Genomic DNA, 21,962 nt, shown 5'->3' with positions numbered 1-21,962 from the left:
CATCCACAAGGCTTGTTACACTGTTAAAGAAAGCTATCAGTTTGGTTTTACATGTGAGGCTGCTTGAATTAGCTACATCAGATATCCTTTTTTAGCAAAGTAGGACCTGTCACTGCTGCAGGTAGCCCGGTCCTACAGATAGCATTTTCACACACACACACACACACACACACAGAGACACACACACACACACACACACAGTACAAAGTGCAATCTGCAGGAATGTGCGACCTGTAACACTGCAATCTGATGAAGCTAATTATTTCTGCAGATAGCAGTTTCTCACACTGGAGGTATCTGAGACTGCTATCTGTAGTATCTGAGACTGCTACTTTTTTAGCAAAGTAGGACCTGTCGCTGCTGCATATGTTTCTGGATGGTACAAGACCCTGGAATCTAATCATTGAATTGTAGAATATCAGGGTTGGAAGGGACCTCAGGAGGTCATCTAGTCCAACCCCTGCTCAAAGTAGGACCAATCCCCAACTAAATCATCCCAGCCAGGGCTTTGTCAAGCCTGACCTTAAAAACCACTAAGGAAGGAGATTCCACCACCTCCCTAGGTAACCCATTCCAGTGCTTCACCACCCTCCTAGGGAAAAAGATTTTCCTATTATCCAACCTAAACCTTCCGCACTGCAACTTGAGACCATTACTCCTTGTTCTGTCATCTGCTACCACTGAGAACAGTCTAGATCCATCCTCTTTGGAACCCCCTTTCAGGTAGTTGAAAGCAGCTATCAAATCCCCCCTCATTCTTCTCTTCTGCAGACTAAACAATCCCAGTTCCCTCAGCCTCTCCTCATAAGTCATGTGCTCCAGCCCCCTAATCATTTTTGTTGCCCTCCGCTGGACTCTTTCCAATTTTTCCACATTCTTGTTGTAGTGTGGGGCCTAAAACTGGACACAGTACTCCAGATGAGGCCTCACCAATGTCAAATAGTGGGGAATGATCACGTCCCTCGGTCTGCTGGCAATGCCCTGACTTATACAGCCCAAATGCCGTTAGCCTTCTTGGCAACAAGGGCACACTGTTGACTCATATCAGCTTCTCGTCCACTGTAACCCCTAGGTCTTTTTCTGCAGAACTGCTGCCTAGCGATTTGGTCCCTAGTCTGTAGCAGTGCATGGGATTCTTTCATCCTAAGTGCAGGACTCTGCACTTGTCTTTGTTGAACCTCATCAGATTTCTTTTGGCCCAATCCTCTAATTTGTCTAGGTCCCTCTGTATCCTATCCCTACCCTCCAGCGTATCTACCTCTCCTCCCAGTTTAGTGTCACCTGCAAACTTGCTGAGGGTGCAGTTCACGCCATCCTCCAGATCATTAATGAAGATATTGAACAAAACCGTCCACAAGACCGACCCTTGGGGCACTCCACTTGATACCGGCTGCCAACTAGACATGGAGCCATTGATCTCTACCCGTTGAGCCCGACAATCTAGCCAGCTTTCTATCCACCTTATAGTCCATTCATCCAGCCCATACGTCTTTAACTTGCTGGCAAGAATAATGTGGGAGACCGTATCAAAAGTTCTGCTAAAGTCAAGGAATAACACGTCCACTGCTTTCCCTTCATCCACAGAGCCAGTTATCTTGTCATAGAAGGCAATTAGGATAGTCAGGCATGACTTGCCCTTGGCGAATCCATGCTGACTGTTCCTGATCACTTTCCTCTCCTCTAAGTGCTTCAGATTTGATTCCTTGAAGACCTGCTCCATGATTTTTCCAGGGACTGAGGTGAAGCTCACTGGCCTGTAGTTCCCTGGATTCTCCTTCTTCCCTTTTTTAAGGGTGGGCACTACATTAGCCTTTTTCCAGTCATCCGGGACCTCCCCCGATCACCATGAGTTTTCAAAGATAATGGCCAATGGCTCTGCAATCACATCCGCCAACTCCTTTAGCTCCCTCGGACACAGCGCATCCAGCCCCATGGACTTGTGCTTGTCCAGCTTTTCTAAATAGTCCCAAATCACTTCTTTCTCCACAGAGGGCTGGTCACCTCCTCCCCATACTGTGCTGCCCAGTGCAGCAGTCTGGGAGCTGACCTTGTTTGTGAAGACAGAGGCAAAAAAAGCATTGAGTACATTAGCTTTTTCCACATCCTCTGTCACTAGGTCGCCTCCCTCATTCAGTAAGGGGCCCACACTTTCTTTGACTTTCTTCTTGTTGCCAACATACCTAATGTATACACATTAACCCTCACGGGGCACATCACTATACAAAAAAAGTTGTGTCTGTGCCTGTAGTGGGGCGGCTTCCCCACTCTGATAAGCAGGGGGTTAAAAGCAGCCAAGCTAGATAATCAAGGTGGGCCATTTCCAGCACAAAATTATCATGCACATTGTAGGGAGGGTGGTCACTTTGGATAAGCTATTACCAGCAGGAGAGTGAGTTTGTGTGTGTGGTTTTTAGAGGGGGGTGGGGGGGTGAGAAAACCTGGATTTGTGCTGGAAATGGCCCACCTTGATTATCATACATTGTAAAGAGAGTGGTCACTTTGGATGGGCTATTACCAGCAGGAGAGTGAGTTTGTGTGGGGGGGGGGCGGAGGGTGAGAAAACCTGGATTTGTGCTGGAAATGGCCCAACTTGATGATCACTTTAGATAAGCTATTACCAGCAGGAGAATGGGGTGGGAGGAGGTATTGTTTCATGGTCTCTGTGTATATAATGTCTTCTGCAGTTTCCACAGTATGCATCCGATGAAGTGAGCTGTAGCTCACGAAAGCTCATGCTCAAATAAATTGGTTAGTCTCTAAGGTGCCACAAGTACTCCTTTTCTTTTTATAGTAACCATAGTGACTCTATGCTGACATATCTTGGATTAGCCAAGATAATCAGGGATGCAGGCCCATGCTTTGCATGTCCCTAAATAATCCTTTGAGTGCCAGATGCTAGGAGTGGACAATGGGATGGTTCACTGAGTCATTGCCTGGTCTGATCATTCCCTTAGAAACACCTGGCATTGGCCACTGTCACAAGACAGGATACTACATTAGGCGGACTATTGGTCTGACCCACGATGGCAGTTCTAATTTTCTGCAAAAATTATAACAGACTTTTTTCCAGGGAGAAAGACATTATAGGAGATAGTATACTGCCTTTATTGAATATTTGAGAATCAAGTTGTACACAATGGCATGTGGAAAAACACTAAGGGCTAGACTGAGAGGCAAAATAACAGTTGCAAAAATGCAACCCCCATTGGTGGATTGACTCAAAACAAAGTTTTGACACTAGGCCAGAAATTCAGTCAGCTCTAAAATGAGAAGAAAAAATTAAATTTAAAAATTCAGGGAATCCCAGTAGCACATAAGACAACTTGGGAAACTGCTAGGAGACTCTATGCATTCAGATACAGTGATAAGGGATTCTTTGTTTCTGAGGGGATATATGTAAAATGTGTCACTGAATTAAGTCTCAGGGATTATCTACACTGGCAAGTTAAAGCGCTCTAACTTGCTGGCTCAGGGGTATGAAAAATCACACACACACCCCCACGAGCGCAGCAAGGTTGAGTGCTTTAAAGCGCTAGTGTGGACAGGCTCAGCTCCCAGTGCTCAGAGCTAATCCCCTGGTCGAAGTGGATTACCAGGAGGACTGGCACCCACAGCAGCGCTTTTAACTTTGTAGTGTAGACATAGCCTCAGTAGGTTAGATCAGACCCAGACCAAGAGGAGTTGCATTGACTAGGCATTGGGATGCCTGTGCCTTTAAGAACCCAGCCCTGGGAAGCCGATGCTGAGAGGTGCTGTCTGTGAGAGGGGAAATAAAAAAAGTCCCTTTGCCCCCCACCAGTTTTGCAAACACTGGTGTCTCAGTCCCACTGAGGTAACTGTTACCCACTGTGCCCCTGCCTGTGCCGGGTTTTGCCCTCTGCCAGCGCCTGACTCCTGGGCTTAACTCTGCCTCCTCCCCCCATTCCTGATTTTGCCCTTTAGCCCCTCTCCTAATCCTGCCTCCAGCTGCTTGACCCCCCGACCAGTAAATTTCCACTCCCTGCTCAGACCCTGGCCACCCGCCCTGCTCCGATTCGCCCCCTTGCCACTTTTTAACCTCTGTCAAAAGCAGTCCACAGAATCCTACAGCTAATAAGGGCAGGGAGAAGGGCAGTGGCTTCAGCAGATGAACTGAGCGTGCTCAAAAAGAACAGGAGCACTTGTGGCACCTTAGAGCCCATTAAATTTGTTAGTCTCTAAGGTGCCACAAGTACTCCTGTTCTTTTTGCAGGTACAGACTAACACGGCTGCTACTCTGAAACCTGAGCATGCTCAGTACACCACAAGTAGCCCATTACTACCGAGAGCACTTTACTACACTACAAGCGCCCGGCTGTGCAAAGGCAGCCGGCTTGGGGAGCAGGGCAGGGAGGGCTGCCAGGCAGCCAGCCAGTGCCCTGGCTCCCACAGCACGGAGAACCACAGGGCCCGGAAGCTCCCACTAGCTTCTGATCTGCTGGCTCCTGGCAGGTGGTGAGCCCCACAGTTTGAAAACCTCTGATAAATACCAGAAATCTGGGGGTGGGCACATGATCCCGCGTGTCCCCACTATGCATCACCTCTAAGGGGCGCAGATACAACTGCTTGCCCCGGGTGCTAAAATGCTTAGGTACGGCTCTGGGGCCAGATCTTCTAAGGGGGAACAACCTCACAGCCAAAGACAAAAATCACCTCTTACGCTCAAAACCAGAGCTTCGTGCACAGCTGTACCACCCTCATTATTACCAAAGACAATATCCACTGCAGCTCCATCTTGTGGCACACTTGGTCTATGACAGTCCAAAGAGTGATTCACACATACTTGGTGGTTACCTAGCACATGAATATGAGTTCTCAAGGACTGATCTGATGTGCTGTAAAGCTCATTCTAAACAGGAAAAGTGTTGTATGTGTTAGAAATAAATTCAGATTCTCAAGTGTGTTTTGTTCAGGTTGCATCTTATACAGATTCTCACCCAGGTTGTGGTGGCTGTTCAATCCTGCAACACAGTGAATCAGCGGAAGCTAAGGACCCTCAGCTTTCCCCATGGGTACTTAGCACCTTGCACGATTGGGCCCCGCAACAAGACTTACTTCAGTTTTTCATTGCTGGATCCCAGTGTTGAGAATTACATTATTTTAAGTTGAAGGCACCTTTAACTTCTTAATAATACAAGGCCCCCTCCCTGAAAGACTTTTTTTTTTTGTTTTTGCATGTTTCATAATGATATCTGATGAATTATACTTAGGGACAGAGTTCTGACTTGGTTTTTGTTTGGGACTGATCCCAGAGGTTCCCACTAGAGCCAAGGGGTGAGTTGCTATTAACTTAAATGACAGCAGGATTAGGCCCTTGTTTGGTTTATAATAGAAAAGCCTCCATTTCAGTGCTGGAGGAAGGTGGTGATTGATAGCCCGGAGACCAAAGTCCTCTCTTTATCCACAAGATGAGTACAGAATAGGTGCTAACAGTGCCCACTTCCCACACACACTGCCCCAGCAATTCACCTCAAACCTAACCCAAGGAATAGCCCAGTGGTTCTCAAACTGGGGGTCATGACCCCTCAGGGGGGTCACAAGGTTATAATGTGGGGGGTCACGAGCTGTCAGCCTCCACCCCATGCCCCACTTTGCCTCCAGCATTTATAATAGGGTTAAATATTTTAAAAGTATTTTTAATTTATAAGGGGGGTCACATTCAGAGGCTTGCTATGTGAAAGGGGTCACCAGTACAAAAGTCTGAGAACCACTGGAATAGCCTCTAGTGGTGAAAGGGGAGTTTAGTCTCCATGGCCCATTCAGTACTTGGCCCAATGGCCTCTGTGACTGGTGACAAGTACCAGTTGTAATGTTGGGTTTTGTGATGTGATTTGCACTGGGAAATGGACAAAGACCCACCAAATACAATTAATAGATGGATTTTTAGGTAATCATTATCTCTGGTTTTGGAATTAATTAGGGCCCTTGAAGTCTCTATGTTTACTATATCAAACCTTGTGACAAATGGGGAATTTTGGTAATAGTTTTATGATTCCTATACATGCCTCGATTTCCCTCTGTGTATTGCATTGCTATGCACAGAGTGTAAAGGGTTAAAAAGCTGCTCTTGGGGCAGATCAGTTGGCATGAGGTGTTTGTGTCACATAACTGTCTGTTGTGGTATGAACAAGTCGTTAAAGGTCTGGCTGAAATCAACCCAGGTGAATGAAGGTTCCAGAACCGACTGAACAATTGACACTTATCCGTAAGAAATTCTGGCAGACAGAACATGTGAACTCAACATGGAGGAGAACAATGGACCAAGAGGTAACAGGAGGCTAGGATAAGAGCTGGCCCTTGGGCAGACATGTGGGCTCACCTAGGACTGGGAGACAAAGGGACAGAGACCGAGAGAGGAAACCAAGATGTTTTCTTGATAGCAGCATGGCTCAAGGAAGTTCTGGCTTGTCCAATATGCACTGTGTTTTAACCTTTGCCTCTCAATGCAAGGACTTTCTGATGCTGCATTCCAGTGGACTAATTAAACCTACTGTGTTTTGAAACAGCTGCCAAGTGTCACTGCAAAAACTCACTGAGGTGCACTGGTCCCTGCAGAGTGTAAAAGTCTCTGACCAGGTGTCCACCTCAGTTGGACTTGCCAGGCAGAGCTCATGGTGTGGGAAACAGGAGTGCTAGAGCCCAGAGACCCAGTTTCAGAGGCGTTGTAGGACCTGAGGCAGAAGCCTGACTCTTTTGGCCAGGGGATACTTTGACAGGAAGTACACAGGCTTCAGCCACAATTGCAAGGGCCTCAGATGAAATCCGGCAAGCAACGTCATGCATGTGCCTACTGACAAGTGGCTCAGCAGCCCCAGACATGTGCACTCCATCACTGTCAGGGTCGAAGTTTGGTGCTGGGTCATATATAGTCCCCACACCTTCCAAAGTAAACCACATGTCTTATAAACAGTACTCTGTCAACCTCATATGGGGCCTTTGAGCTGACTCCCAGATGCATAGTTCTTATCCCTGGTATCAGGGAATTTCAATAGGCTGTACCCCTTGTTAGGGAGTTTCCATTCCACCTTCCTTGGTGGGTCAGCACTTCAGAGTCACTTGCCTGCTAGATGGCATACTGAATAAAGCTGGCTTGTCTGCTGTCTGGACCCTGGAGTTCATTGCCTCAGGGTCTGAGGAGCCCTTCAAAGATTGCTCCAGGAGATAAAGCTTCAGCTGCATATCCCACAACATACACCTTCTTGTGGAAAATGAAAGTACACAGAGCGTCTGCTCAGTACGTGGGACTTTCCTAAACAGAAGAGGTTCCTGCTGTGTCCATCTTTCAATTCAACCAGCTCATCATGGGATGAGCAGAGCTTGAAGCTTGCAGGTTTCAAATCTGCCCATGTTGAGAAGCCCTGTACAGGGGGGCCTGACTATAAATAGTCCTGATGGGTTGACGATCATTCACAGTGATTATATGGCAGAGAATCAGAAAAGTTCTTGTGATTTTATGAAGGGTCTGAAGAAAATTAGCTAAACCTAAGGACTAGTAAGTAAACCAGGCAGTCACCAGGTTCCACCTTGCTGCCACCGGCAGTAAGAGGGACCTGAGGGAATGTCGCCGCCACTCTGCCATTTATGCCCTTGAGGAGGCAAAGAGTGCAGGTGTGGCCCCAACGGACACTGATCTTCCAAGGAATCCAATTTTGCGTGCCTGAGGTGCATGCAAACCTGCAGCGGGATCCACACTGATACATACATGAAGAAGAACTCTTAGAATTTCGGGCACAAATACTCACGATGACAAGTTTGAAATCCATTTCCCCAAAATATTCTATAATGGTCAGTCACTTCAAATTCACTCTTCCCACAAACATTCCCGCCATTAAGCTGATTTGCTCGAGCAGTCCTGTAAAACAAACACCAACAGGGAGTCAAATGGAGAAAATATTTGCTATGGAAACGCCTTTGAGATATTCTCCTAGCTTTGGTTATATATATATCTTCCTGTAATCATTGTCTGACCCTAGCTGCTAAGCTTGCAATAGCCTCCCACTACCCAGGCCCCAAATGCCCTCCCACTCTGCCTTCACATCCCTCCTTAAAACTCACTTCTTTTGTGAAGCCCTCCCATGTAGATTCCCCCCGACGGATACAGGCCTGATGCTCCATTGCCTTGCACTGTGTGTCATTTACCACTGGGCAAAGTGCTTGAAACTTCCGCCATTCTGATCTGGCAGATTTAACACCCACTTTGCATTCACTTGACACAAATATATCTGATGATCCCAGGGGCAAGGCTGGCCTGCTTGAATCCGAACGGATGTTCTCCAGGGCAATGATTTTGGGTGCAGCTCTGATTCTATTGACAACAATGGAAAAACAGATTTCAATGGGGCCAGGATTTCACCCTTTGGCTTTTCATAAGTTTGCCAAGTGGCATGCTCACTTCATGAATATGGTAGACTGTGCAGCTGGTGGACAGTGCAGTGCCTGGCATCCATCTTCCACCTTCATAATCTCAGCCTTCCATTTGGTTCAAGGTGAAGAACCAAATGCTGGTATCTGTAGTCTATGTAGGACACACATCCATTTTAAAGAGGAGGCATGGCCCTTGGGCTCCTGACAAGCTGCTATTATTCAGGCAAAATTCTGGTACCCTAGCTCAAAACATGAATGTTGCTCTGAAGAGTAATGGCACACAGGTTAAAATACAGATAAATACAGATAAAATAAAAGCTCCTTCAACTCATGCCCATGGAGTTTCTTCTTTTGAATAGATTCCTCTCCTCAAAATGTCCCGTTTTAATAAAGCAACCCACACAGCATGTGATATTCGGATTTAATTTGCCTTAAGGTGTATGTCAGGCGAAGTAGCTGTTGGGTTTATTTACCATCCACAAGATTTCTAGGAAAATTAGCTATATAAAGTCAATGAATTAAAGTGTGTACTGCACTTTGAAGTGCTAAATAAGGACTGCATTTTCAGAAAATCCCGCCATCCTTTTTGAAGGCACATTTTGTGTCTACAAAATGTACATCCGTGATTCATTTTGCTAGCACCAATATTCACACACGTATTTCATGAGTCCAAATGGAGGCAGGGCCTTAGTCCTTTTGAAAAATTTAGTCATAAATGTTCTTTCTGCAGCTAGTCATTAGGTGGCAGTATGAGCTCAGCCACTGCACTTTAAAAGCACACGCAGCAGTGAAAAAAACCAACTCCCTGAACCCTGAAATTCACTAAGGGCTTGTTTACACAGGGACAGTGAGGAATGTTAAGGTGAATCAACTAAAGGTGTGGAGTCGATGCAATGACTTTGTTTGTGCTTAATGTGATTCTGCTCCAAGAAGATTTTTCAGCTTCCACCCAATCACAGCACGCATATTAACTGGAAACCAACCTCTTCTGGGTAAAAAAAAACCCCCTCATTATATGTATACAACGGTATAAAAGGCATACATTTCAGTAAAAAGGACATATCTTGAGTGACGTCAGGAATTATGAATAGAAGTCTGTGTCTGATGTAAGTAAGAATGGTCATACTCCCTAAACACCTATATATAAGGCTCTGCCAAGGATGCTAGACCTGTGGGGAACAAAATCAGTCTTGGAGTAAGTAAGAGGCAACTTCTCTGGGCTTCAATTGAAGTTGCACCCACTTTCACGAGGGAATGAATTTCAGCAGCAAATTGTAATTTTTTAGCCCAAAACTTACTTTTTCTCTTAGTTGTCAAAGTCCATATAATTCTTTTTATGTATTTCAGATCTATATATGGCTCTTTAAAAATGACAGCTCCATTCTGTCAGTCCTGATCAGTACCAAACCAGTTTGCACATAAAGTGAAGAGTAAAAAATTCAGTTAAAAAAAAACAAAACAGATTTCAGCTTCTAGCCTCTGTGTGTGTGAATTATTTATTATAAACATTGCCAACACAACAGGATTTTAAACACGTTGTAGAATGCCTTGACAGCATCCTTTTAAAGTACTTTATCTAGCCCTCTGTAGCTGTCTATTATCATCAACTGTGAAAGCACCGACAATGTGCTCAGCTCTGCGTAAGGCACAACACTGAGAATGTCCCTACCCCAAAGAGATTACAAAGGATCTAAAAAGGATTATCTGATCTATCTAGCTTTATAAACCACCCAATCATCATGGTATCGTATCATTCAGTAGGATGGCACCAGCTATATATGGTCACTTTTCTCTTCCTTATGCGCCTGTGCTGAGAGGTGAGTACTGGAAGGGTAAGAGAATTTCATCAGACTTCAGTCAGAATGAGGTTCATTGCTGGCTTTTCATGGTTATTGTGATGTGAAGGTGAACATGATGGCAGACATAGTTGTTCGCTGGTCAAGATGTGCAAGTGCTAGAACTTAGAGGCCACTTTCTCTGGCTCATTCCACTCATTTGTACCATCTCTGTGGGCCTCTCAGTCTGTGTGGCACAAAGAGAGCAGAGAGAGCCCCCAGCTCCCTAGCTGGGGATATCCCAAGCATGGGGGAGGCTCCAGAGGGTGTAGAACCAGTATAGGCAGCTCTTACACGTCCCTCCTCAAAGCCCAGTGCAGGGGGTGTATTGGGGATGGGGAAGGTCATGTCCAGGAAAGGGTCGGCTGGAGCACAATATGCTCTGGCTAGCTCCAGTTGGTGTATAGTCCATAAGCAACAGTTGCCAGCTGACACCAGTTAGAACAGTCTGAAGGCTGCTCTAACCTGCTGGGACAGAGAATCAAATAGTCATAACTAGCTCCCTGACAGCCCACCCTCTCTGCTGCATTCAGCAGAAGCCAACAGCTGTTGAGAACCCGGCCCTCAATTTTCAGGTGAAAAAAAATGAATTGCAAAGGCCAGAGGATAGCACACCAGCTTCACCCACAGCTCAGCTATTTGTTTGTAATGGGAAAACTGGGTAAAATCTCCAACTATTAATGTTCTGTGACTTTCCAGCCAAGGAATGGATTCCCCTTCCTTTTCCTCTCCCTCTGCCACGCTCTATATAGTTTTTCATGCTTTGTGTTATTACTTCCAGCATCAATAGTGATGTACTATCTACCTGAATCAGGAACTTCAAGGCCTTTGCGTGGCTTTCCTGCTATAGGAATTTCCCAAATAAATCACTGCCAGAGTCCACTGATACCAGGAAGTGATACTTATAGTGGTTTCCCATTGATATCAGCTTCCCATTTCATCTGATTGGATCATTTCAGAACTGGCATAAAACAGAGAAGAGTGTCAATATCACACTGTCTTCATTTTCCAGGATCTATGAGAAATTCGCCAGTTTAGGAGACCAAAGGAAAGATGACAATTGCCTGAGCCAGAGTGACATCAGATGGGTATAACTGTCAAGATCATAACCTCTAAAATAATATTGAGCTGGGACTTCTCGAGGATTGTCTTTGGCAAGCAATTAAATCTCTTTCAGTAATAAAACATAAACCATCAGGTCAAATCCTGCAGTCCTCATTGAAGCAAAATTGCCATTGGGCTACATCCTGAGAGGTGCTGAGCACCTGACACTCCCATAGACATCAACAGAAGCTTTGCCTGTGATATAGTAGGAGTGAAGACTGAATGATTTGACTCATCGTTGGTAGCTGGCCCCTTCCATCTGTGCCTTTGTGCTCTCTCTTTTTTGATTCCACAGAGGCCAGAGAGCAGCTGATTTGACCCTGGAGTTTCACTGGAAATTTTTCAGAGCCATCTGGTAAAAGAAGGTATTTTGGTCATGTTGTCCCACAGGCTATAGAGTCCAGGTATCATTTCTTCAGCACACTGTAGGGCAAAGAGCAACATGCAGACAGATAACGCTGTGATTGAGCAATCTAACACTGCAGAGGCTGGGTGTGCCAGGTCAGAGGTTAGCAGAAAATAAGCGGGGGAGGGAGGGGGCTAAAGAATACTTAAGCGTCACCAGTTCACAAGGGAGAGAAGGGGTTGGCAACCAATCACTGATCCACGCTCTATAATGAGAGAGTTGAATGAGGCCAACTTCAGTGTGCAGTCAGACTGTGAAACTCACTGCTGCAGGAGACTACAAAGTTAAATATTGTAGCTGGGTTTTGAAAGGGGAAGGGAATGTTATGCCCAATAATAATAATAATTTAATTTATGACCAATAATAATAATTTGTAGATTTGTATATGAAGATTAGGATAAGGATCGAGGGAGGGTAAGTGGGAATGGGATCCAACCCCCTCAGCTTCAGGTATTGACCAGCCCCTGAAGCAGGAAGTTAGACACATGCTATGTTTGTAATGTGGCAGGTTATAAGTGCAAAACATTCCACTGTAGGTGTGTGATTTAAAGCAATGTTAGTGGAGAGGTATGTGTACATAACTAAGGACCTGTGTGCATGTGGAGGGAGCAAGGGCTAGAGTCGGGGACAAAACAGAGTGAACATGGTGCACTGTATCCAAATACGATAAAGATACACTTACATTTTAGTTCAGTGTGTAGCAGCCTTTGTTACAATGATCCTCCAGCTAGCCTTACCAGAAAAGCTTACCTACCTACCTACCTCCCATCCACCAGGTTTTTTCAGAAGCACCTTTGCACTTTCTCCCATGCTGCACAATATGCATAGAAAAAACTCACCTATAGAATCCATACAGCCATCACCTTCTCTTCCTTCAAATGCCCCCTTAACTCACCTCTGTCATGCTGCCTACAAAACCCACCCCGCTGATAATGTTTAGGCAGGTGGCAAGTTAATGTTACTGCTACTGATCGGCTTATTACATCTCCAAATTGTGGTAAGAATTTATTCCTGCCCCTCCTTCTCCCCTCTCTCCTCCTGTTTGTTTGAAATTATGTCTTGTCTTTGATATTGCAACTTTTTGCGACTGAACCCGTCTCTGACTATATGTCTGTACAGTGCCAAGCACAATGGAGCCCTGACCTCGCTGAGATCTCTCGTGATTAATTGCAATACAAATAATAAACAACATGCTAACAATTTGCAGTGGGAAGTATTTGCAGTTTTTATCCAAATGCAGCCTGACTAGAGAGCAGCTAATAGTATAATTTCAGGAGGCAGATCTTCTTATGAACACTTCACTCTTTGATCTGTTGGCATTATACCAATGTCCTCTGCCCAAAGCTGACACCAACTCTTTCTGGACTGTAGAAAGAGGTGGGTGCAGAATTGGAGATCCTGGAACCACTGAAAAAGAGGACAGAGCAAGTCTCCAAGTGGGAGAGCTTCTGCAATGCTTTGCCATAGGTCTGAGCCTGGGAAAAGAGCATATTGGGAAACAGGTTGCTACTGTGATGCTACAGGGGAGTTGTGAATCAAGGAGCAAAATCCAAGACATGATGGGAAAGCTGCAAGATTGATCTCTGTAAAACAGATCTGACTAGGCTGTTCTCTTTGCCTTTTTCCTTTTACATTAATTTTGGTTCACTCTTTCACTGTTTGCATCTTTCTTCTTGTTCAAGCAAAGCAGTAAGAATTTGTGTTTTATTGCATTAGAAATAGAGCCGGTTGGAAATTGGGAAATTTTTCCATGGAAAAATTCATTATTTTTTTTTGAGAAAATGAAATGCTTTGAACAAAAACAAAACAGAACAAAATTCAGGCCGCCCTCAACAACAAAAATATTCTAGAAAAGCAGACACTTTCTGCAAAAAATGTCATGTTGTCGATAACTCAATTGTCAAAATGTTTTGACAGAAAATTTTGGATCAGCCTTAATAAAAAGTGCTGCTACTCTCAATTTCTTCTTGGAGAAAGAACCAGCGCTCCGCTCCATTTAATAGGAATGTCTATATCTCAATACCTACATAGAGCAGCTTTCCAGAGCAAAAATTCTTTAGGAGGATGAAGACACAGAATGGGAGTGTAAATAGCCGTAAGAGCAAGTCCTGGCTCACTGCAACTTACCAATATTTGCATTCTGTAGAGATGTTTGGATCTATAGAGATGTAGGCTCAAGCCACAACATTCAGATCCAGATCTGGATCCAGAATTCTTTGTCCAAGACCAGCTCCACAACTAAATGTCCTTATTAACAAATGTAATTCACCAAAAACTGCTGCATAAAGACAGAAATATTTGAAGTTTACAAATCCGTTAGTGTACATTTGCTACTGAAGTTTAAAACTTTTGAAGAAAGAAAGAAAGAAAGAAAGAAAGAAAGAAAGAAAGAAAGAAAGAAAGAAAGAAAGGATGCTTCATAGGCCGATTTTTGAATTCTTCCTCTTTTCAAAGTCTGAGGTTTGAACATTCATGAACAGTTGACTGTTTGAATCGTATAATGCAATACCTGTTCCTCTGGCTTAACGTTGCGATATTTCCCACACCGCAGGATTGCTTCACATTATTCTATGAGGCAGTGTCATTTTCTCTGCGGTGCTGGGTCTTCTTTACCGAAACGAAGGACACTCCTACTTCCTTTAATTATATGTTTTGTTTTAAATTGATGTCTTTTATTCTGAGCATGAATCACCAGCTTGTAAACAGGTAAATGTGGGAGTAAAAGGGAAAACATAAGTCTGATTCCCAAGGTGGATGTCTTTAATTAAAATGGACATAAGAATTTATTCTTACTTCCCAAATTTACCATAGCCCCTGCAAGTCAATTCTACTTAATAAATTAATAAATAATTGCATCCCATGCCTTTACGTATATATATCTCACTTTTTTCTATTCATTTTAAATACAACTCCCAGAGCACAAACTCCATATCACTTGTGTACTCTGACAATTGCAACATACCATATAAGGCAAACATGCCAGGCCAAACTTTAAGGCCATCAGCCCTGCACACAGAGGTGGGGAGGGGAGTTTTGGATTTGCCTGGCACTTCTAATCACGGCCAGATACAGAGAGGGTCTTCTGAAGCAGTGCATTACCCTGGTTCGAGGCCAACACAGTATGCTCTTTACAACCACTGTGACAATCTGGTTCTGAGTGCATCTGTATGGGACAATTTTGCCTGCCAGTATGATCAAATTCATAGGACACTGGATTGGTATTAAGATCTGGCTTCTATTCCTGGCTCCAGAGCCGTCTCTAGAGGTGTGTAGGCCCAGGGTAGAAGTGACGAATCCTTCACTTCTGGGACTGCCCTGTCACTTAGAGGACCGACTACACCAGCCAATCGCATTGCCCTGCGGGCCTATCAAAGCATGGGGCCCGGAGCGGTCGCCCCGATTCACCGTACCCATGGGACGACTCTGCCTGGCTTTACCCCTGACTTGAAGAGCTACCTTGGGCAAATCACTTAACCTCTGTGCCTTAATATGTACAATGAGAATACTGACACTCACCCACCTTTGCACAACACTTTGAGATCGACAGATGAAATCTACAGACATCACAAGCCTCAGAGGCAATGGATCCAGCCCATACTGGCCTCTGTTAGCCACATCTGGCCACTTGCTGTCCCCACAGCTGGACACTGCTAAAGCCGGAGTGGTTTGGGTTGGGGAGGGAGAAGAAAAGGGCTGGAATCTGGGGAAGAAGGACAGGGGTGGATCTGATGGCTGCTTTTTCCTCCTCTATGAGGACAGATTGGATCAGGCAGGGGAGAGACTCAAGGGTTTAAGCCCATACTGGTATATGGGCAGATGCAGTGTCCCACTGTGTGTGCATTTGTGTCCATGCTCTAGGGTCACACCAGGGTTGATTACCGCCCAGTGACATCTCCGGGAGATTTGACAACAGCTAGAGAAGCCAGGAGAAGGCTGCGATCCGTTTCTCCGGCCCAAATCTTTCCCTCCCCTTAATGACGGTGTGAATAAGTCCCCTCCGCTCCGAAGCCAGCCCTGTTTTTTCTTATGAATGACTAGGTCAGAGTCACACACACCAAGTGCCCCCCGCGGAGCTAGAGGCGGTAGTTTACAATTACAACTGTACAAAGTGTGCACCAGGTGGCAGGCAGCCAGCCAGTGACGTTCCTGTTGCCATGGGATCCACCGCCCCTATAAATAACAGCAAAGGAACTTTCCTAAGTCAGAGACTTTAGGACTCGGGACCTAGAACCAGATGGTCCGGAGGAGAAGCAGCAGCCGCCGCCGCCGCCGCCGGATCTGAGCCAGCCCAGGTGGGCAGCGCAGCTGGGAAGCCGGACCCAGCACCAGAGGCTGAGGCAGGAGTTGCAGGCCCCCCACGTCACCTTTGGCAGCTTGATCCTGTGGCTGGGGGGCCCCCCCTGCGGCGTCTCCTCCTCCCTGCACCCCCCCTTTGCTTTCATGCAACGCCTGGTGGCCTGGGACCCAGCATGCCTCCCCATCCAGCCGCCCGCCTTTAAATCCATGGAAGTGGCTAATTTCTATTACGAGACGGACTATCTGGCTGCTCTGAGCAAGCCGAAGCCGCGGGCGGCAGGGGGCCGCTCCATGACCGAGCTCACCGTCGGGGACCACGAGAGAGCCATCGACATCAGCTCTTACCTGGACCCCTTAGCATCCCAGCAGCCGCCGCCGCCGCCTCCTCCTGCAGCGGCGGCAGCAGCAGGGGGCAACTTTGAGCCTCCCTGCAGCAGCAGCAGCCAAGATTTCCTCTCCGACCTCTTCGCCGAGGACTATAAAGGCGGCAGCAAGAAGCCCGACTACACCTACATCAGCCTGCCCAGGCACTGCCACCCGGGCGGTGGCCAGGGCCACAAGCCGGCGGGGCTGCTGACCTGCTTCCCGCCCCAGATCGTGGAGACCAAAGTGGAGCCGGTCTTCGAGTCCCTAGAGTCCTGCAAAGGGCCCCGCAAGGAAGACGGCGGCGCGGGGCCGGGGGGCATGTCCTCCCCCTACGGCAGCACCATGCGCTCCTACCTCGGTTACCAATCGGTGCCCAGCGGCAGCAGCGGCAACCTGTCCACCTCGTCCTCTTCCAGCCCCCCCGGCACCCCCAACCCGTCCGATTCCTCCAAGTCCGGCGGCGGGGGCTACGCCGGGGCCCCCGGGGGCAAGAACAAGTCCAAGAAGAGCGTGGACAAGCACAGCGACGAGTACAAGATCCGCCGGGAGAGGAACAACATCGCGGTGCGCAAGAGCCGGGACAAAGCCAAACTGCGCAACCTGGAAACGCAGCACAAAGTCTTGGAACTGACCGCCGAGAACGAGCGGCTGCAAAAGAAAGTGGAGCAGCTCTCCCGGGAGCTGAGCACCCTCCGGAACTTGTTCAAACAGCTGCCCGAGCCCCTGCTGGCCACCTCTGGCCACTGCTAGCCCCAGCGTTGGACACTGCTACAGCCGCAGTGGTTGGGGTTGGGGTTGGGAGAAAGGGCTTGAATTTGGGGAAGGAGGATGGGGGGGGGGGGGGGGGAGGATCTGGTGGCTGCTTTTTCCCTCCACTATGAGGACAGATTGGATCGGGGCGGGGGAAGAAATGGGGAGAGACTCAAGCTTGGGTTTTGGTTTGGTTTTTTGTTTTTTTTTTTTTTGGTCGTCTTTCGTTTGCAGTTTGGTGGAAGAAACTTCCGCCGCAGCCTGTTTGTCCTAGGAGGGTCCTCGGCACCTTGTGGCGGAATGAGAGTTGCCGATGGTAATGTTGTTTTTTTATGTTACAATCCCACCGAGCCCCCCCTTTCCCCGAAGCGGTCTCTCTGCAGAGTTTGTTGAATGTTCGTGTTATTTAAAACAGAGCGAGAGAGGGAGAGAAAAAGCCGAGAGTGATGCAATCCTTTAAACATGGCTGGGAATGCTGTGTACACATGATGCAATCTCGTGTAACTGTCAGTCATGGATTGAGTAATCTGTTAAAGATGTTCCTGCGGTTTTTTTTTATTATAAAGAATAATCTATTTCTATAAGAAAAACACATATGTATATTTTGGGATCTATAAACGTTCTTGCTACATTTGAAGCATTAATGAACAATTTTAATAAACTTTATGGCTAGGAAAAAAAGGAAATTTGTTTTATTTTAAAGGCACTTTAAAGCCAGAATGAAATCAGTTGAAATGCCAGCTAGATCTGGCTGTGTCAGGAATCAGGGCTTTCTGTTGGCCTTTTGACTTTCTCTGTGACTCAGCAAAAAAACCGGGCGAGAACCAGAGAAGAGCAGCTAGCTGTAGGAGCCTCAGCCAGTTCCCCCTTGCTGCCTCACTGAATTTCCTCTAATCCCTCGAGTTAAATACTGCTTGGGATTTTTGCAACAGTCATAACTCTCAACAGGACAAGACCCAGATGTGCCATCCAAACCATGAAAAATGTTTGACAAAGTCCCTCCAAGCAAGGGACAAGGTTAAAGTGTTGGAGAGGGTGGGGAAAAGAAAAAGTAGATGAGGAAGCTTGAAATGAGGTGGGAGTCTTTCTTTAAAGCTCAAGTTTTTGTAGCCGCTCAGTTTCGTGACTCAGCATTTCTGACATCTATGGTTTACAGCAATGAATAGTGATAACATGGAATTTTTTGTGTTGGATGGCGGTTGGGCCAGCAATGAGGGACCTCTCTTTCACATAACTAGGCCCAGTGAGAAATGTGTGAACAACTCTATAATTTCCTACTGAGCCTTCTTTTAAAAACGTGTTTCTAAAAGAAGCTGCTGATACAGTTGAGTTTTTGAAAGGTGGGTGTGTGGTGATGGTGGTGGTAATGGTTTAGGGTAAAAGGTCGGGTATAGGAGGATGTATGTACGGAGCCGTAAGAACTTTGTGACAAAGATAATAGAGGCTCTGCCAGCAGCTGTACTATGTGGGATTTGTCAAGGCCTGTGAGTTGCATATGTCATGGCTCTCTATAGTTTGCTCTTGTGTATGTGCCTGTAAAATGTTACGAGAGTCTAGAGCTGATTACGTGCAGGGAGTTGGGTACATGTTCAGGTCTTATTCAGCATTTTCCAGCATACTAGGCGTACTCTAAGCACATCCATCTTCTAAATCCAGATGTCGAAAACTACAGGAAAGAATTTCCTTAACCCCTCTATACTGTGCTTTACAGTAGGGCACAAAGGTTCTGCTTCTTTAAGAGTGTGGGTTTGAACTTGCTGCCTGTTATATATTTTACTGTAAAGGACAGTGATTGGGAGTGGATGTGGAGCAGCCTTACATTTGGTGTTTGTTGATACTGATTTTACTCACGAAATATGTGGTTTAATGAGGGAGTTGTTTTTAATTTTCAGTCACAATGATCACATCTTCCTCAGGCAGGGAAAACTCCTAGAGTCTATAGTGGAGTTGATCAAGTAACTCTCTGTTCATGAAAATCCCCCATAGCCCTCACTAGGAGCTATGCAAGAGTAAGGAGTGTGGGATTAGATTCAGTGCAGCTGTATTTCCCTTTTGCTTTGCAGTTTTTACAAAGTAATTAAGGGGCTTTTCTGAGCCCCTAGAATCAGGCTTTTTTGGGTTATCTAGTCAACCCTCCTGCACTGTGGCAGGTTAGCTTCTTGCAGACTGGATGGATGTAAGGTCTTGCCTTGAATCTACCTAGTGATGGTGATTTCCACAACCTCCCATTACCACTGGTTCCACTGTTGAACTGTTCTTCTAGTTACAAAACTTATCCTAATATTTAGATCCTATTCTCTTCTCTGCAGTGAAGGCCCATTTATTATCAAACTTGTGATAGTTCTGAGTTACATGGGAGGACTGTTGGCTTTAGAGTTGCTGAATGAAGGGCTGGAACATTTCTTATTTCATTTATAAAGGACAAAATTTCCATCCAAATCTTTGTGTGGAGGGCAGATGTGAGGGGGAATGGAATTGAAAGAGAAGACATATTAAAGATCCTAATATTTGTTTAAAATAACATTATAAATCAGTGGGCCAAATTCCAGCAGTGGAGTTGCACCAGAGATGATGGATGGGCTAACCCGTTGCCTTTAAGCCTGGAATTGCTATAATTTAACTGGGACCCATACAGCTGTAATCAAGACAGATTGACAGGGGTACTGGCTGGAACAATTTTTATTGTGAGGGTGCTGAGACCCATTGAATCAAACTGTAAACACTGTATATAATGGAAACCACTTCAAGTCAGGGGGTGCGGGAGCACTCCCCTGCACCCCTATTTCCAGCACTTATGCAGATTGATATAAAGACTACTTGGATTATTGCTACAGAATCTAATGCCTCCCTTAATTTGGACTATGTGTAACTCAGATGGAATGTATCAGTGCAACACTGAGCTTTGGTGAGGTAGGTATTACTACCCCTAGTTTACAGATAAAAACTGAAGCAAAATGTTGTAATTTGCCAAAGGCCTCAGAGGGCATCTGTGTCAAAGCCAGGATAAGAATTCATGAATCCCTGGTTTTGTATGTTTTATCCAGCCACCTACCTTACAGTTGAGCAGCTTTGCAATGTTTTTAGGTGTGTATGGGTCATGGAATATTAGTCTTCAGAAAAAATACCTCACAATTAAAAGATTTCCTAGTATAAAATATGCAAGGACTGTTATCTGGGGGGAAACAGAAACAAAAATGAAATAAACAAAGCAATCTGTGCAATTCATTGAAGCATGATCACAGCAGAGAAATGGGGACCGTCCCTGTCCAAATCTAGCTCATTCTCAATATTGATCTAGAGTCCCATTAATAGAGCCCCTGGTGATTGAAAACAGAGTCTCATGCACCTCACTTGCCACTTTGCTCTGTCTCTTCTGCTTCTCTATGTTGAGGATGCTCATTGAGGAGCCAAATATATTTTGGGGTGTGATCGTGGAGTCTATATGCAAGCAAAATTCCCATTGAAGTAAAGGATCAGGATGAGACCCATGAGCACAATTTTGTCTCCTTTCAAATATGTGTGTACCATTCAGATTTCAGTCCTTTTCCCCCCAAGTTATCGTTAAAACTGATTTTTGATTTCTACCAGCTCATGCTTGCTGACCCAATGGGGTTTTGCTGGGGTAGGACATAGCAGAATTTCCCCGTCTTTAGAAATAAAATATTCCTCATGAGAACATCAAATCCCTGCCATATACATTCTGTTTCTAAAAGGCTCTACATTCCACTTCTGAATCTGCTACACCAGTGGTTCTCAACAGGGGTCCAGGGCCCCCAAGAAGGTTTCATGGTGTCTGCCAAGCAGGGCCAGCATTAGATTTGCTGGGGCCCAGGGCAGAAAGCTGAAGCCCCAACGCATGGGGCTGAAGCCTGGGGCCCTGAGCCCCGCCCAACTCAGGCTGAAGCTGAAGCCTGAGTAACTTAGGTTCGCGGGGCCCCATGTGGCATGGGGCCCATGTAGTTGCCCTGCCTGCTACCCCCTAACGCTGGCCTTGTCTTTTATATGCAGAAAAACAGCTGTTGTGGCACAGGTGGACCTTAGAGTTTTTATAGTATGTTGCGGGGGGCCTCAGAGAGAAAAAGGTTGAGACCCCCCGTGCTACACCGTTTGGATTCAGTGGTATTTAATTCCACAACAGAAAATCTATTCCTCAAAATGTATTGTTTAAATGAACATAACTAAAAATATTAACAAGTTCTAACTTTTACGCAAGTTATCTGTCAATCTGCCTACCTTGTACTACACTTGTCACCTTGGTATCTGCGTGTCACCGATATTTTAGCAATAGTTTTCTGCATTGCTGATGTTATGTGCTGTCGCTTCACGTTCTAAAGATGCTTAATTTGCATTGCCTTCCATTAGTTACCCCTGGAATTTGCAGCAGTAGGAGTTATTGTTAAAAATTACTCTTGTTTGTGTCTGCATTCATTTTTTCCTGTGTCACACTAATAAACGCAATCTTACAAATTACAAACATGCACAAAAGGATTATTGGAAGGGTCAGTCGTATATTAATTTAATAACAGGTTTGTCTTCTTGAAATCATGTGATAGCCATCAAATATCTAAAAAACAGCCCAGGGAAACTATAAATGAGGCAGTATAACTGAGTTTTGATGACTGAGATTTACCCTTGCAATCGCAGTAGTTCTAAATTAGAAGGAAGGATACTGCAACTCAAAATAATATCTGCTTTAAGAAACTGAAAAAAAAATTTGGAAGCCAGATTATACCTCATCACTTATGTTCATATTTTAAACTTCAGGGTCCACTTATCTCCCTGCACCTGTGCAGTCAGTCACATAAATACAAAGTAAGTGTAGA

General features: G+C 45.6%; 1 protein-coding gene across 1 annotated transcript; it reads left to right on the top strand.

Moving 5' to 3' along the window:
- The first annotated feature begins 15,932 nt into the window (after positions 1-15,932).
- Positions 15,933-17,205, top strand: CEBPB (CCAAT enhancer binding protein beta). The gene has a single exon (XM_074969594.1). It carries the CDS (start codon positions 16,168-16,170, stop codon positions 17,137-17,139), a length of 972 nt encoding a protein of 323 aa, XP_074825695.1. The 5' UTR covers positions 15,933-16,167; the 3' UTR covers positions 17,140-17,205.
- Positions 17,206-21,962: the final 4,757 nt, after the last annotated feature.

The sequence above is a fragment of the Natator depressus genome, chromosome 13, assembly GCF_965152275.1.
Source record: "Natator depressus isolate rNatDep1 chromosome 13, rNatDep2.hap1, whole genome shotgun sequence".
In the NCBI taxonomy this organism is placed as follows: Eukaryota; Metazoa; Chordata; order Testudines; family Cheloniidae; genus Natator; species Natator depressus.
The sequence above is the reverse complement of the archived record's forward strand: the minus strand, read 5'-3'. Positions and strand labels throughout refer to the sequence as shown.